The following is a 12,665-nucleotide window of genomic DNA, read 5'->3' on the forward strand; positions in this document are numbered from 1 at the left end:
TTTGTTTAAACTTTAGAAGTTGAAACAAAAGGTACTGAATGATGGCAAAACATTTTCCTTTCTATTTTGGGAAAATTTTTACTTTGTCTCTGTTTCTAAATCCCAATTTTGACTTTTGAATTATGAACTGCTTTATTTTTTCAAAGGGATTTTAATGTAACTTTAAAATAGTTTGCAGCAATATTTATTTTCCATTCCGTATCTCACAAGGGCAAGCCTGTTTTAATAACCAGGGGATTAATAGTCTAATTTTGTAATTGGTTAACTTCTCATTTTGACAAATGAGGGAGAAACCTTTAGATTTCAATTGCTGATTAGTATTTTAGGTTGTATTCAATAAACATTACTTTCTTAAAAGTTTATGAATCAAAATTAACATTCAAGTTAATAACTGATTAAGCAATTAAAGGTTTGAAATTTATTTAAGCCATATTTCAGAAGGAAATTGCTTTTAAGTTACATTAATGAAGACTTTATTAAAATACTATTTTCTCATATTCAAATTAAGTGATGACTGTTTACTTGCCTGAAACCTAAAACACTGATATTTCCCCAGTAATGAAAATGAAATCATTATGTTCATAAACATGAGTTTTATTGATGAAGAATAAGGTAATTTACTGAATTATAAAAGGAAGTGATGCAATTTGTAGTGCCTGAAATGGGGGTTCTAGATGGTAGTGATTTCTGCTATTGAACCATGGAAACAAACGTCTCCTTCTCCCTATTTGAATGTCTGTTTTCTGTAACTGCTTCTTTTGCCCCAAAACGTCTGTACTTTCCCTCCTCAAGTGCTTTTATTCTTGCTGCCAGCAAGTAGCTTGAATGAGTTCAAAGCCTTGGTGTCTTTCTTTGTGTTTTATTTTTACTTAAAAAAAAAAGCCTTTTGTATGTTATTAACCCTGAGGTTATTAACAGTTAAGTTGATTGTGTTATAGATAGCATTAAGAATTTGTATATGAAGGTATGCTTTTTATTTCTTTTCACAGCCTCTTCTGGAGAACAAACTTAAAGCATTCAGTATTGGAAAAATGAGTACAGCTAAGCGAACTTTAAGTAAGAAGGAGCAAGAAGAATTAAAGAAGAAGGTAATGCTTTTTAAATCTTTTTAGTTATGTTTGTCAATAAATGTGTCTAAGGGGGCATTAAGTGTGTGGACGATGGCGAAATGTTTTTACAAGATTCTTAACCTCCAAAGTATTCTCAGCTCCCACCCCAAAGTTGTCTACAATGCAAAGTATATTCAGAGGAGTCCAGCTTTATTCCTGTCCCATCCACCATTTCATCTCTTCTCTGTAGCAGTTTTGAACATTTTCTGGTATATTCTTTTTGGATAAGCGAGTGTGTATAAGTATATGTTGTGCCTATTCTTTTTTAGATGAACAATAAATGGCATGCTATATACAGTATACTTTTCTCTCTTGCTTTTTTCGTTTAACTTTATATCTCAGATAACTGCAAGTGTATCTGCTTGTTCTTTTACTATTCCTTGTTTTTTTTTTTTTAAGCAGTATAGATATTCAGTAGTTTTTTCACTAAAATCCTATGAGGGCATTTGTGTTTTTTCTTTTGCCTTTTCCAATAGTGCAGTTATGGATAATATTATGCATATGGGTTTATTCCATGTGTATCTTTTGGATCTATTCCTATAGGTGAGATTACTGGGTTGAATTACTGGGTACATGCATAAACATAGTTCTGCTAGATAGTGTTAAATTGGTCTTTATGGGCAGGTCCATTTTGCATCCCTGTAAGCAGTGTATAAGGGGTTGTTTCCCCATAGCCTTGCCAACAGAGTGTTTTTTGAAAAGGCTTTACCAATATGCTTGGTGAAAACTGGTACCTCATTGTAGTTTTAAATTTTCATTTCTCTTGTAAGTAAGGTTGAACAGCTCTTCTTGTGTTTCTCTGAACTGTCTGCTCATAGCTAAACCAATATTTCCCTAAGTTAGTAGATTATCTCTGTTTTTGAAACTCCTGTTGTCTGTGACACAGGGTATAGTGTTTTTTCTCAGTTAGATAGATTGCCTTTTTATTTTGCTTCTGTTCTGTTTTTTTTTCCCCCCACGCAGAAACTAGTTTTTGTTGTACAGTCAGATTTATTATCAGTCTTACGATTTCTGGTTTGTCAGTTTAGGTTTTTCCATTCCAAACTTATAAAGGAATTTCCTCATGTTTTTTCTAATACTTATGTTTTAAAATTAAATCTGATTTATTTGCAGTTTCTCCTGTTATATGATATGAGGAATTGGTTCATTTTTTTTTCCAAATAGCCATCAGGTTATCCCAACATTCATTGAAAAGCCCGTCTATTCTTCACTGATTTGAGATGCCTCTTTTATTGAATACTAAATTTCCACATGCTGTTGGATCTATTTCTACATTTTCTATTCTATTCTGTTGGCCTTTCTTTTCATACATGTTTTGGGGACATTTAGAATAGTTTTAATTGTCAAGGTTTTTCTGAGGTTTTTTCCTTTAATGCCAACTGTCCAGAGATATTGCTTCTTCAAACTTCTAATACTCATGTCTTCGGTGGTTTGTGAAGGAGATCTTTATATTCACTGAATTAGATCATGCCTTGGTACTATCATAAACATGAATAGAATAATGTATTTTCTATAGTCAGTTGTCATACAGTTGGACCCTTAAATTGTCTCTAAGCAAGTTTACTTAGTGGATCATTTTCTGGTTCCACAAATTACCAGTAGAGTAGCAGAGCTCCTCTTAATTTTACTGTTAATTAGTATCTAATATCTATTAAGGATTAGATATTATTGTCTATTAAGACTGCTTACTAACCTTCTTTCCTCAGTGGAGGGAGAGGTTTTGTTTCCATTACTACTTGATGAGTTTCACCCTGTGTACAGTAATATCAAGTGACGTTAATATTTTCATGTGTATTTAGGAGGATGAAAAGGCAGCTGCTGAGATTTATGAGGAATTTCTTGCTGCTTTTGAAGGAAGTGATGGTAATAAAGTGAAAACGTTTGTGCGTGGAGGTGTTGTTAATGCAGCTAAAGGTGAGTGTGAATATTATAGTCCTTGAGCAAACCTAAAAGTCTTACTTGAATGACTGCAGGTACTTATTAAAGAAGTTTGATTGCTTGTAAATTTCATATTTTCCTTTCTGTCAGCACCCTCTGGTGGTGATATTAATAAAATAAATGGCCCAATGTGGATTAATGAGATATTGGAGCCAGTTAAGTTTTAAAAATATTTAGTACTTCTCAGGTTTCAAGATGGTAGAGAACTCTGCAAAAATTTTAAGGCATATGATTCAATTAGCATTTTTGAGAGTAGGGTGCTAATATTTGAATTTAATTTCATATTTTGTCACTAGTGATATATCTTAGTACTAAAAGCATTTTACTAATTTTTGTTTATTTTTAAATAAAAATAGTAAAATTACATAATGTTAAATAAGTTTTGAAGCTTGATATTTTAAATTTCAGAAGAACATGAAACAGATGAAAAAAGAGGTAAAATCTATAAGCCATCTTCAAGATTTGCCGATCAAAAAAATCCTCCAAATCAGTCATCCAATGAAAGACCACCATCTCTTCTTGTGATAGAAACCAAAAAACCTGTAAGTCATACTTAAAGAAGTGTCCATTTAATGTTCAGAGATAACACTGCCAATGATATTTTCAGTACTTCCACTGTAAGCAGGACTTTGGTTTCTTGTTTTTAATTATTTTGGGAGTAGATGTTGAGTTTTGATGCTTCCTAGATGAGAGATAATAAATTAGGACACATAGATGATACTCTTTTTATCTTCTTTGAGCACTGAACATGTGCTGTTACTTACTCATAGCATTTTGCAAGTAAAAAGTTAACTGTATTTTAGGTATAAATGTGAAATAATGGGATTGTCTTTTTGAGTAGTGCTGAACTTGGGTATTTAAATCATATCAGCATGTAGTATCAGTTACTTTGGAAGACTATATGCTGCAGCAATGTGTCTGTTGCCTGGAATATTTTTGGAATTTATTTGGAATTACTGTCAGACACTTTATATATTCTCAGTGTTAGGGAAGCTTTATTTTTTGAGAGTGGGGTTTTCATGGGAGATGGTAGACAGACATGGGTCATGTCATTTGGAGCCAAAATTGGTGAAGAAATGTGACTGATATTTTGTGTGTATGTGTGTGGTGTGTGGCTTTTAAAGTAATTCTTTCAAACTCAATAAAAATAAAATAAAATAGTTCTTTCAGAACTATTTAAAAAAATTAACAGCTCTATTGAGATATAATTCACACACCATAAAGTTCAGTGGTGACAAAAGCATTCTTTTTAATTTAAATAATTAGACCATAATTGGCACTAAAATAAAAATTTATTTAAAATGATCTGATTATTGAACCATTAGTTTTGTTTAAACTTGTTTTGTTGGGAGTATAACTTATCATATCCTTCATAGCCACTGAAGAAAGGGGAGAAAGAAAAGAAAAAAAGCAATTTGGAACTCTTCAAAGAAGAATTGAAACAGTAAGTTTTATAGTGCTGAGAATGGTATCATGGTATCATAGGTATTTTGAGCTGATACTTAATAGATGCAGGTATGGAGAATGTAGTCTACCAGTTAGTTTTTACTAACTGGCTTACCATGACGATGTTTTAGGTATTCTGGTGGTATTTTGTGGGGTACGTTTGAAAATGAATTAGCGTTTTGTCCAGTGTCTAGGTTGCTTGCATTATGTGGATGCAATTCAATTGATATAACTGATGTCCGGAGTCCTGTTTGCAGTGGAAACAATATAGTCACTGAGATGAGGTGAGGAGTGGTTGACCTTAGCCAAGAAAGAACAATTTCAGTGGTTTTAATATTGAATTTTCTCCTCATCTTAAAAGTAGGTGTTATATTCCATTACTTGTATGATATATCAGAAATTTGCTCATGACTTGTAGCTGAGGAACTCTCTAATGTGATTATCCGAACTGGCATTACACACAAATATTTCAGATTATTTGAAGATGGTATCTGGATAATGTCTGTTATTAAATATGAACAAACAAATTTTGGTTTATTATCACTGATTACATATATTTTCAACAGAATTCAAGAAGAGCGTGATGAGAGACATAAAACGAAAGGCAGGTTAAGTCGGTTTGAGCCACCTCAGTCAGATTCTGATGGTCAGCGTCGTTCTAGTAAGTGACATTTATTTTAATGTTTGTATTTGTGATGAAACTCTTCTAAAAACTGAGAATTGTTTTCTTTTCCCCCTTTTAAAGTGGACGCACCTTCAAGAAGAAATAGATCATCTGGTGGTAATACAGTTTTTTGCTTTTTCAATTCGTAGAAATTGTCCAACTTTTTTTTTGCAGGTTATAATTTTTTTCTCTCTTTGTCCTAGTTCTTGATGATTATGCACCTGGCTCGCATGATGTAGGAGATCCAAGCACTACTAATTTGTACCTTGGAAACATTAATCCACAGGTAATATTAGAAAAATAAGATGAATGTTGGCTCATGTGCTTTATACTTTTGGAGGAAAACTTTGTTGATCAATTAAAAAAAAATGAAGTCAAGAATCTGAAGTAAGCAGATTTAGTGGAACTAGATAAGTCTCTAAAATTATCTTTTAAAGTTGAGCCTTACTGGTATGGGCTGAATTTTTTGGTTGCAATTCTTGAGGGCTTGTCTCTTCTTTCTGTAACTGAACTGTACTCTGATTTTGAAATGTTTTATGAGGTGCTGATTTTATTTATCAAATCAGGATATGACCAGTGGTGGACAGTATTCTTTTGAGATTACCCCTTTCTGATGCATAGCTTGCTTCCTTATGGATTTCCTTTTTCATTTTTTTGTCCTCATGATAGCAGACTAGTATTTGTGCTTTTTTCTTTTATATTTTAAATATTTTCCCTGCTTCAGTGCTAATCGTTATGGGGAATGTACTGATTATTGTGCATAATATGATCTTCTAAAAATGTATATATTTTGGACCTCATTGCATATTTACCATTTTCTGTTTTCTTTGTTCTTGATTACACTGGTAGCTGGGTGCTGGAATAAGAAAAAGTTATCATATTATTTATTCTTTCATTGCCAGCAAATATTTCCTCCTTGACTTAAGTGTGGTAATCATTACCTAAAAAGTATTGCTAAATGCCTGAACAAACCTTTGCTGTAGAACAGCTTATTTGAGATCAGAATCTCAAAAAGAGGAATAGTGAAGGTAAAGGTGTGCTTTTGATTTCTTCAGCCACCCAGCCTCTTTATTCAGTCACTTGTTAGTAAAACGGAATGTTTCTGGTATGAAAAGATTTGTGAGTGCCCCATGAGGGCATGATTTTTTTCTCTTTTTACCCTTGTAGAGGTCCCAGTACTTGAATGGATAACTGTAGTATTAATAAAAAACTTCCATTTTACAAAAACTACCTTGCTTTCTGTTGCATGGATTTCTTTTTTCCCTTTCTTTTTTGCATACCAAAAACCTCTTGTGCCTTTTAATAGATGAATGAAGAAATGTTGTGCCAAGAATTTGGGAGATTTGGACCATTAGCCAGTGTGAAAATTATGTGGCCTAGAACTGATGAAGAAAGGGCAAGAGAGAGAAATTGTGGCTTTGTGGCCTTTATGAATAGAAGAGATGCTGAAAGAGCTCTAAAAAATTTAAATGGTAAGAAAGTCCATTTATAGAATTCAGACATTGTTTTGGTTTTGAAAAGTATTTGTAAAAACTCTAGAGGAAAGATGGACCAGAAATGTAAAGGTTAAAAATGAAATTTAATTCAAATCACTAGAGATCTTTTATTTTCTTTTGAGACTTATCAAGGTGACTTTTCTTTTCTTTTCTTTTAGGAAAGATGATTATGTCTTTTGAAATGAAGTTAGGTTGGGGTAAAGCTGTGCCTATTCCTCCACATCCAATATACATTCCGCCTTCTATGATGGAACATACACTTCCCCCACCTCCATCAGGACTGCCTTTTAATGCGCAGCCTAGAGAGCGGTTAAAAAACCCCAATGCTCCCATGTTACCACCACCTAAAAACAAGGAGGATTTTGAGAAGGTAATTTAAAAAATGTACATAGGGCCGCATCTAATTTGTAAATACTAAATCTGTGGTAGTATTTCTTTTCAACAATTTTATAGAAAATGTGTGTGTAATTCTGTTTGGCAACTCTTAAAGAAAAAGAAATAACTAGATGTGTTCCCGGCCTTAGCCCATGGAAACCCTGTATTGGGATACTAGGTCATATTTTTATTTGTGGCTACCATTCCTTTTTTGACCACTTATTATGTTTTTTTTTTTCCTTTGTCCACTGTTGTATCCAGGTTTGCTTAAGTGTACTATCTAAATTTGCTTTGTTTTGAGAAAGTGATACTTTGTATTTGGTTAAGTGCCTTTTCAAGTAGAAAGACCTCCTAAATAGTTAAATTGTTTGGATGGCAGCTAGATAATAGTTCTCAAGATCTGAGGTATTAGAATATTTGACAGCATATGTGGTTTTTAAAACGTTAACTACTCTAGCGAAAGCAAAGGGTGAGTATTTTCTTTTTATTAAACATAAAACCAACTTAATTTCAAGTTATAAAAATTTGTTGGTTCTATTATGAATTAATTACACTTAAAATGACAGGGCTGGTTTTAAAGGCTTGGGAACAAAGTAGCAAACTGTATGGTCAGAGTCAAACAGTTAATTATTTCACAAATTAAAATCTTTATCTGATAATTCTCAGTGTAGTACCTATTTCAGTGCATTGATGTGCATTCTGGCAGGAATGTTCTGATTCTTTGCATTTGGTGAACGTTATTGTTCACTGAACACATCCATTTGCATTTATGTAATTGCTTAGTATATGATTACTTCAAATGCAGTGATTGCCTGCAAAACTTGTGATTAGATGTGTAGTATTTTCAATGCATATGTATATTTTTGCTTGTTACTTGTTAACAATACTCACATATTCTATGTTTATTATCTGATGTGACTTCATATACAGACTCTGTCGCAAGCCATAGTCAAAGTGGTTATCCCAACAGAAAGGTACATGTTTTTCTTTATTATTACTGATCTAAATATAGACAATATCCCCTTCTGAATTAAAAAAAAATGGTGTTGAGGAAAAGGTAAACTCTTGACTGAGCAATGGTTCCTTCCCAATACTTTTTGGGGGGATATGTGAAATTTAACTAACTTTAGTATACTTTGCAATTTTATGTCATAATCTTTTTTGTTTTTTATTGTTACCAATGTAGGGTGTTTTATAGCTTTAGTAGTTAGAATGTGTTTAATAGATTTAATCTGGAGTTGTTGGTCTAATCATAATAGACTGTTGTGATGGGAAAATAAGTAGGTGTTTTATATGTATTTTAAACTTTAGGTAATGTTACAATTTGACCCAATCTTATTTTTTCTTGGTTTCTGAATGTTTAGTATTTGAATTTTCCTTATTGAAGACATAGCTTTTTTTCCCACTCTGATTAATTTTAAGAAGGAATTTCTATTATTTTCATGAGCACTGAACATACTAGAACCACTTTTTTCATGATTACAAAAGGGGTTTGGAATTCTTTTATTTTCCTTTCTTCTTTTTTGTTTTTTTCTTTTTCAACATAATGTTAAAGCAGAAGAATTCATGCTCTAGGTATGCTCTTGCTCAGTCAAGCTAAGCCTTTTCCCAAACACAGGAACACAACACTGGTTGAATAATAAATGAACACAAAAGAATACCAAATTCTCTTTGACATTGGCCTTGGTGAGCAACACCAGCTGAACTGTCTGCGGCAGCGGGGGACCAGGAAAACATCATGGGATGGATTGGGAAAGTATACAGTTTTTGACCAGACATTGGTACGATCGACTCCAATAAATGTGGTTTTATTATAACTGAGAGACAATTTTTGGTTTTTTTTTGTTGTTGTTGCCCAGAATAAGATAATTACCATTTTAAAATAAAATAATGCACTTTAAAATATATCATCTTTTTGTACTACACTGTTTCATTTTGATAGAAAAGTCACCCTTTTAAAAATAAGAAACACAATCCTTAAGGAAAAAGTGTGATTACAATTCTTTAGTAATCTTGAGCTTAAGTTAGCAACAACTAATTGTCAGATTTTGATTTTAAATAATCATGAAAAAATTTAAAACTTTTAAACTGTAAAATTTCTAAGAATAGATTTATCAGTTACAAGCCTGTTTAAAACTATAGTGGGTTTTTTTTTTTCCACTGATAAAGCACTCACAGGAGAGTATTTTTGTAGCACTCAAAAAGCATATATCCAGTATTAGCTTTACTTGTGGCTCAGCTTATTGCTATACAAAATATTGAGTATACATTTTGCTGTGAAATCTTGACTCACCATTACAATGAATCATTTGTTTTAAACTTGCTAAACCATTTTTCATCTATCTATAATATGCAAGTCAAGTTGCTTTTGACTTAATTCAAATAAGTTTCTGGATATATAGCATTTCTCCAGCTAGTAATTGATTTTACATATTATGATACATAAAATTTCCCTACACTTTAATTTGACACATACCAGTGGGAGTTTTGGAACTGAATCATAACTTTACATTATCTCCCTTCCTTTAAAACAATGTCATTAACCATATGGATGCTGAGAATACATTCTCATTTGGATATCAAGAACTGCACATTTGCAGAGCAATTAATACTTCTGTGAAAGAAAAATGATTTTTAGGTTTAAAATTGAGTGATGCTTTTGGTTTTTTGTTTTAACAATTTGAGGTTGAATTAATAGTTTTAAATATATAGTTTCCCCCTTGTTTAAGATTAGTAAACCTTCATATAATTTTTTGACCTGTTTTAGGAGGTCAAAAAATTCATTATTTCACAATGTAGAGATTTTGTCCACTTAAGTAGGTTTGTTTGAAAACTGTGAGAAAATAATTATAATTACCATGACATAAATTATTTCATGTACTCTGAAGGAGGGCATTATAGAGCCAAAAAAAAAATCTGTCTTATTCTGTAACTACATATTTATTTATGTTCTAGCAATTATATGAACTTAATTTGAGCTGGGAATGCTAAAGGTGTAATTTAGTGTGTGCCTTGTACCAAGAGCCAATATCCTTTTGCTTTCCCCAGTTGTTATTTGCCAGTTCTGTTTGCTGGGGGACTGGTGAAATGAGAAATCACAAGTAGCTGTGATAAGCTGAGTCAGTTTTGCCTGACACTGTAATCAATTATAAAAATGTGTTTGGAGTCTAATAAGGTATCAGCTTCAGATTTTAAAAATAAAGAACTTTATAACTCCAGCCAATAACATGACTACTAAAAAGTTACTCACATGTTTACTTTTGGCTTAAATATTGGAAAGTAATTGTTATGAAAAATTGGGAGGGCATATCACTATGTCCCTTATTTTGGAATATTTTGGAAAGAGGACTCCATTCATTTGGCAATATAATTGCTTTATTGATTCATAACACACGGGCGAAATTATACATGTCATGAACTGTGTGAACTAGTTTGAAGTGTGATCCAAAGGGATGTTGCCTCATGAAAGGTCAGATTCAATAAAAACTCCATCTGCTATGTGTGTACCAGAAAAGCACAGGAGTTGGATGGATTTTTTAAAAATTAAATCAGGCCTTAAACTTGTTAAATAGTTTTATGTTTTTATAAATTATAGTTATGTATATAGCATTTCAATATTACCACAAAAGTGCTTGGTTTAGGAATGTTTTCTTTTAAAACTGAGATAGTGTGTAAGTTTTTAGATGGCTATAATGTGTAAGCTGTAAGTTACTGATTTTATGTATTTGCAGCTTTCCAATTAGTTGTGATTCATAATTTAATGTTTTACATTTGGAAAATAAAGTTAAGTGGCATTTAGAAATTGAAATCTTAATTACTATGAAGCTGTGTTGTGGTTTACCACCCTCCCTTATCTTTCCTTCCCCTCCCACTCCCTTATCCCCATTGCCCCACTCCCTCTTAATGCACAAGGTATTAACAATATGCTCCAGGTTACTTTCTTGGTATAAGATTCTGCATTAGTCAGCAGAATAATCTTTTCTGCACAATTATAGTAACTTAGGTCAAGTGTAGTTTTATATAGTGGTAGGTCTGAATCCATTTTCTTTAACTGTGTTGTTGTTGTAGGAATTTGCTCGCCCTAATACATCGAATGATAGAGTTTGTTGTACGTGAAGGGCCAATGTTTGAAGCTATGATTATGAACAGAGAGATCAACAATCCTATGTTCAGGTGTGTATTTTTTTATTGCGGTAAAATTTATATATAACAAAAAATTATAATTTTTACATGTACAGTTTAGTGGCATTAAGTACATTCATGTTGTGCAACCATTACCACAACTTTTCTCATCTTCTGTAATGGAAACTGTATCCTGTAAACAGTAACTCCCCATTCCCTTGGTTTCTTAGCCTCTGGCAGCCACCATTCTATTTTCTGTCTCTTTGAATTTGATTACTCTAGTTACCTCATCTAAGTGAATCATACCTTATTTGTACTTCTGAGAGTGGCTTATTTCACTTAGTGTAATGTCTTCAAGGTCCATCCTTGGTGTAGCATGTGTCAGAATTTCGTTAATCTTTTAAGGCTGAATAGTATTCCATTGCATGGATATACCACATTTTGTTTATCCTCAGGTGTACATTTAAAAAAACACTTGAAACTTATTTTTTGGAATTAAAAATACTCCAGGAATAAAGTTCTAGAAGTCTGAGGTTATTTTTGTAATGGGGTGAGGAGGCAATTTTAGTAATTAGACTAGAATGTATTTGAGTCAATTTTCAATAATTTTTCAGGATTTTAGTTAATAACATAGTATTGTTTTTAGCATTCTCTAGGAGGAAAATACTTTTTATTACATTTTCAATGAAAGAGTCTTTTGTAAATGAGGTATGGTAGAATAAATGAGGTTAATAGAAAACTGCTTAACTTCTGAATAGCTATGGTATTTAACACATTCATTTAACAGTTTTACTTAAGTCATTTAAAACGACTGCTTTGAAATTATATTTTGGGAAAACCTCTCCATTGCCAGACACAGTAGCTGACACATAAGTGTTCAATAAAACTGATTATGAGACTCGGCAAGATGTGTACATACCTTCTGAGTATGAATGTCAGAAAGGCAGTCTGGGGTTGGAGTGAGGAAGGGGATAGATGGCAGTGGGTGAGGATTTCTCTTCAGGGATATTTGCTTTTGGCTTTATTTAGGGCCAGAAAGGCAACTGATACTTTCATTTGTTTATATTTACTTGAAGACCGTTCTCCATTAAAGAATATGATTAATTTTTTGTTTTGTTTTAGATTCTTATTTGAAAACCAGACACCAGCCCATGTTTACTATAGGTGGAAACTTTATTCCATTCTGCAGGCAAGTATAATCAGTTACTTTGTTAATTTTGACTCTGAGGTATTAGACCTTTCTAATAATATTCTGCACACTTACTAGGGAGATTCACCAACTAAGTGGCGGACGGAAGATTTTCGTATGTTCAAAAATGGATCTTTTTGGAGGCCGCCACCACTAAATCCATACCTGCATGGAATGTCAGAAGAGCAAGAAACAGAAGCTTTTGTAGAAGAGCCTAGTAAAAAGGGAGCACTTAAAGAAGAGTAAGATTTTTGCCTTTCTGTTTATATATTCAAAAATGTTGCTTTAATAATCATTTTAATTTAATGGACTTATAAGATGTGTTA

At 32.5% G+C, this 12,665-nt stretch overlaps 1 protein-coding gene across 3 annotated transcripts in view; it reads left to right on the plus strand.

The window, feature by feature from the left end:
• The window catches only part of U2SURP (U2 snRNP associated SURP domain containing), a 43,501-nt gene that overhangs the window by 10,953 nt on the left and 19,883 nt on the right, over positions 1 to 12,665 (plus strand). Inside the window, exons 4-16 of one of the 3 annotated variants that reach the window (XM_010976825.3) lie at positions 990 to 1,088; positions 2,909 to 3,023; positions 3,456 to 3,589; positions 4,424 to 4,491; positions 5,060 to 5,154; positions 5,239 to 5,274; positions 5,361 to 5,443; positions 6,464 to 6,629; positions 6,812 to 7,023; positions 7,959 to 8,002; positions 11,097 to 11,201; positions 12,273 to 12,339; positions 12,418 to 12,581. In XM_010976825.3, coding sequence (XP_010975127.1) covers positions 990 to 1,088; positions 2,909 to 3,023; positions 3,456 to 3,589; positions 4,424 to 4,491; positions 5,060 to 5,154; positions 5,239 to 5,274; positions 5,361 to 5,443; positions 6,464 to 6,629; positions 6,812 to 7,023; positions 7,959 to 8,002; positions 11,097 to 11,201; positions 12,273 to 12,339; positions 12,418 to 12,581 — 1,388 coding nt within the window. Of the gene's footprint in view, positions 1 to 989; positions 1,089 to 2,908; positions 3,024 to 3,455; positions 3,590 to 4,423; positions 4,492 to 5,059; positions 5,155 to 5,238; positions 5,275 to 5,360; positions 5,444 to 6,463; positions 6,630 to 6,811; positions 7,024 to 7,958; positions 8,003 to 11,096; positions 11,202 to 12,272; positions 12,340 to 12,417; positions 12,582 to 12,665 lie in introns of those variants that run through there. The other 2 variants (XM_010976826.3, XM_031448124.2) reach the window with 2 other exon arrangements.

The sequence above is a fragment of the Camelus dromedarius genome, chromosome 2, assembly GCF_036321535.1.
Source record: "Camelus dromedarius isolate mCamDro1 chromosome 2, mCamDro1.pat, whole genome shotgun sequence".
NCBI classification, from domain to species: domain Eukaryota; kingdom Metazoa; phylum Chordata; class Mammalia; order Artiodactyla; family Camelidae; genus Camelus; species Camelus dromedarius.